At 40.7% G+C, this 2,551-nt stretch overlaps 1 protein-coding gene across 1 annotated transcript; it reads left to right on the top strand.

Moving 5' to 3' along the window:
- Positions 1-420: 420 nt before the first annotated feature.
- On the top strand, positions 421-1,432 carry LOC6504666. Its single transcript, XM_001966408.4, has 2 exons — positions 421-552; positions 650-1,432. Exon 2 carries the CDS (start codon positions 652-654, stop codon positions 1,063-1,065), a length of 414 nt encoding a protein of 137 aa, XP_001966444.2. The 5' UTR covers positions 421-552; positions 650-651; the 3' UTR covers positions 1,066-1,432.
- Positions 1,433-2,551: the final 1,119 nt, after the last annotated feature.

The following is a 2,551-nucleotide window of genomic DNA, read 5'->3' as shown; positions in this document are numbered from 1 at the left end:
ATTAATTTCGTTTTCGTTTTCATTGGCCAGTGAAATCTCCAGTCTGACTGTTTTTTTTTTACTACTACTATTATTATTACTATTATTTTGTTGTGTGTGAATGACAAAATGGGTAAGAGCGAAAAACCCTTTGATTGAAAGTTGATTGAAGTTTTGTGTTCATTATTCAATAGGAATCGGTATGACGGGGTTTTAAAACGCATTTTTATGAAATCTTTACGGAAATAAAGTGTTATTAGAGACCAAAAATAGAAGAGGCTTTCGGATAAAGACTTTTCTTCCTAATCTTCTACGCTTTTCTTTGCTCTTGTAACTATCCCAGCCGTACGATATGCGGCAGCTGCTTTCTTATTGCTATCTTTTTGAAGAAAAAACCCAAAAACAAATCAAGTGGGCTGTTTTTTGGGAAATATAGCGAAACAAGTAGGTTGTTTCCAACAACTGTCAATGGAAAAAAAGCACCTAAGCGGGCTCGCCCCAACTGAAATTCAGTAACAAACCTCCAGTTGAGGCAAACGGATCATTTCAGGAATAAGCAACACTAAAAATTCAGTAAATATTTCTCTTCAAATCAGTTTCTTTTGGCAAAAAAAAAAGTATAAATATAAAATTTCTAAACGAAATCCATTTTTCCAATTCTCCAATCCAGTTATGAATAATCTACCGAAGAACTACACACGCCAGGAGCTCCTGGACTTTATTCGGGAGAACGCCATCAATGTGCAGAAGGAGCACACTCTGTTGCACACCAACCAGGAGACAATTGACCTTAACCTGGCCAAGAACAACTTGGCCCGAATCGAACAGCTTCGCGAGCAGCTGCAAGAGACCAAGAACGCTCTTCTCGATATCATCTTCTCGATGAAATTGTCTCCGGCTGCTGTTGAGGAGGAACTGGACGTTGCCGAACAAGTCTGTGATATCCTCGTCGATGTAACCAAGACTCCCTTGAATATTCCCTACATAGGGACTGGAAATGCTCAGGATGTCACCAGTCTCGATCCGGAGGGACTAGAGGATTCTGATGGCGAGATTAAGGAGCAAGAAGACAACTACTATCCTTAGGAACACTCCCGAAATATCAACACTACACATAATCATCATCGGATAATCAGAAGGGCCTAATCAAGAAATCAAGAAACACTTAATAGCCAAGAGATCGATTAAGATTCTCGAGGCTTTTGTACACTTGCGAAATTGAATTGGATCTAGCAAGAGTTCTCTCATATAACGCACACTTGAAGTTCACACTATAATTGCAGATACACCTGGATCTACACACCTGGATCCCTATTATCCAACAGGGATCCATCGATTACAAATGCATTTTATCGGATAGAATGCTGGCGAACATCTTTTAGGACACTGATTTACACGTTTTACATTGGCGATAATTGCGATAATAATTCTACAATAAACACACGAGATGGTATATGAAGGTCTTTTAAACAGGGGGTCTACAGGAAGTCTTCTCTGAAGTTAAGAGAAACCCTAAAATGACTATGGATTCTTCTGAAAATCTATTTCCAAGTGTATTATGATCTATCTTAGACATTGACTTCTTCGGGGAGTTCAGGAAGTCTTCTTATAAGTTTCTTACAATCTTTTAACGTCTAGGAACTCTGCTGAAAAGTCTTCTCCACATGTATTATGATTAAATAAATTAATTTAGACCTTAACAACAAAGCCTACTCCAATTTCATGGCAATTTAGCCCAATGTTCCCATTCCGTTTGGCTTCGTGCCAGATCTCTAAGGCCTCTCCTCACCATCGCCCTCACCCCTCGAAACCAAATCTGGCATTATTATTAGTTATTAGTCGAGATTCTCGATGCCACACTTCGAGGGCTTCCCACATGACTGGTTTTTGGGTTCTCGGGAGTTACAAACAAACAGTCATCGTCAATTGTTGTGTGTTGTTTGTTGTTTGTTGGCCTATTGGACTGTTGGTCTGTTGGTCTGTTGATTGTTGACTGTTGGCGATTTGTTGCCGATTTGTTTCGTTCGTCATCGCCGGTGATCCCAATCCAGATTTGTGTTTGCACTCGAAATTAGTCAACAGAGTGAGAGAGCCCTCATTCGACACTTTGTAGCTGACTAAACATGGCCAAAAAAAAAATGGAATTTCTTGGTGAATGATGGCCAGAATGGCAGAAGAATCGCCGACAAATTTGAGTTTCAAATCAAAAGCTAATGAAAAGGTTATAAATGCCGTTAGACGGCCAAGACGCAGAGACACGGAGCCATAAAAGTCAGAAATTATGCCAAAGAGCCAGTTGAGAGAAGAATCCGAAGAGGCTTCTAATTTTGTTTGGGAAGAGTGGAGTTGGAGTTGGAACTGCGAGATGGAACTGCGAATGCAATTGCGTTGTAGCACTGCCACAAGAATGCCAAACATGCAACCACACTGAGAGACGCGTTCTTCAAGACTTCTTAGAGACTATAGTTGGAGTCTAAGTAGGACTAAGTAGTCTTCGAAGACTCCTCGCTCAGTGCCCAAAAGTTCGCATTCACACGCCAACCAGCCAAGCCGATGATGAGCTGCCATTCGG

Source organism: Drosophila ananassae, chromosome XL (genome assembly GCF_017639315.1).
Source record: "Drosophila ananassae strain 14024-0371.13 chromosome XL, ASM1763931v2, whole genome shotgun sequence".
Lineage (NCBI taxonomy): Eukaryota > Metazoa > Arthropoda > Insecta > Diptera > Drosophilidae > Drosophila > Drosophila ananassae.
This window is presented reverse-complemented; position numbering and strand designations above follow the sequence as displayed.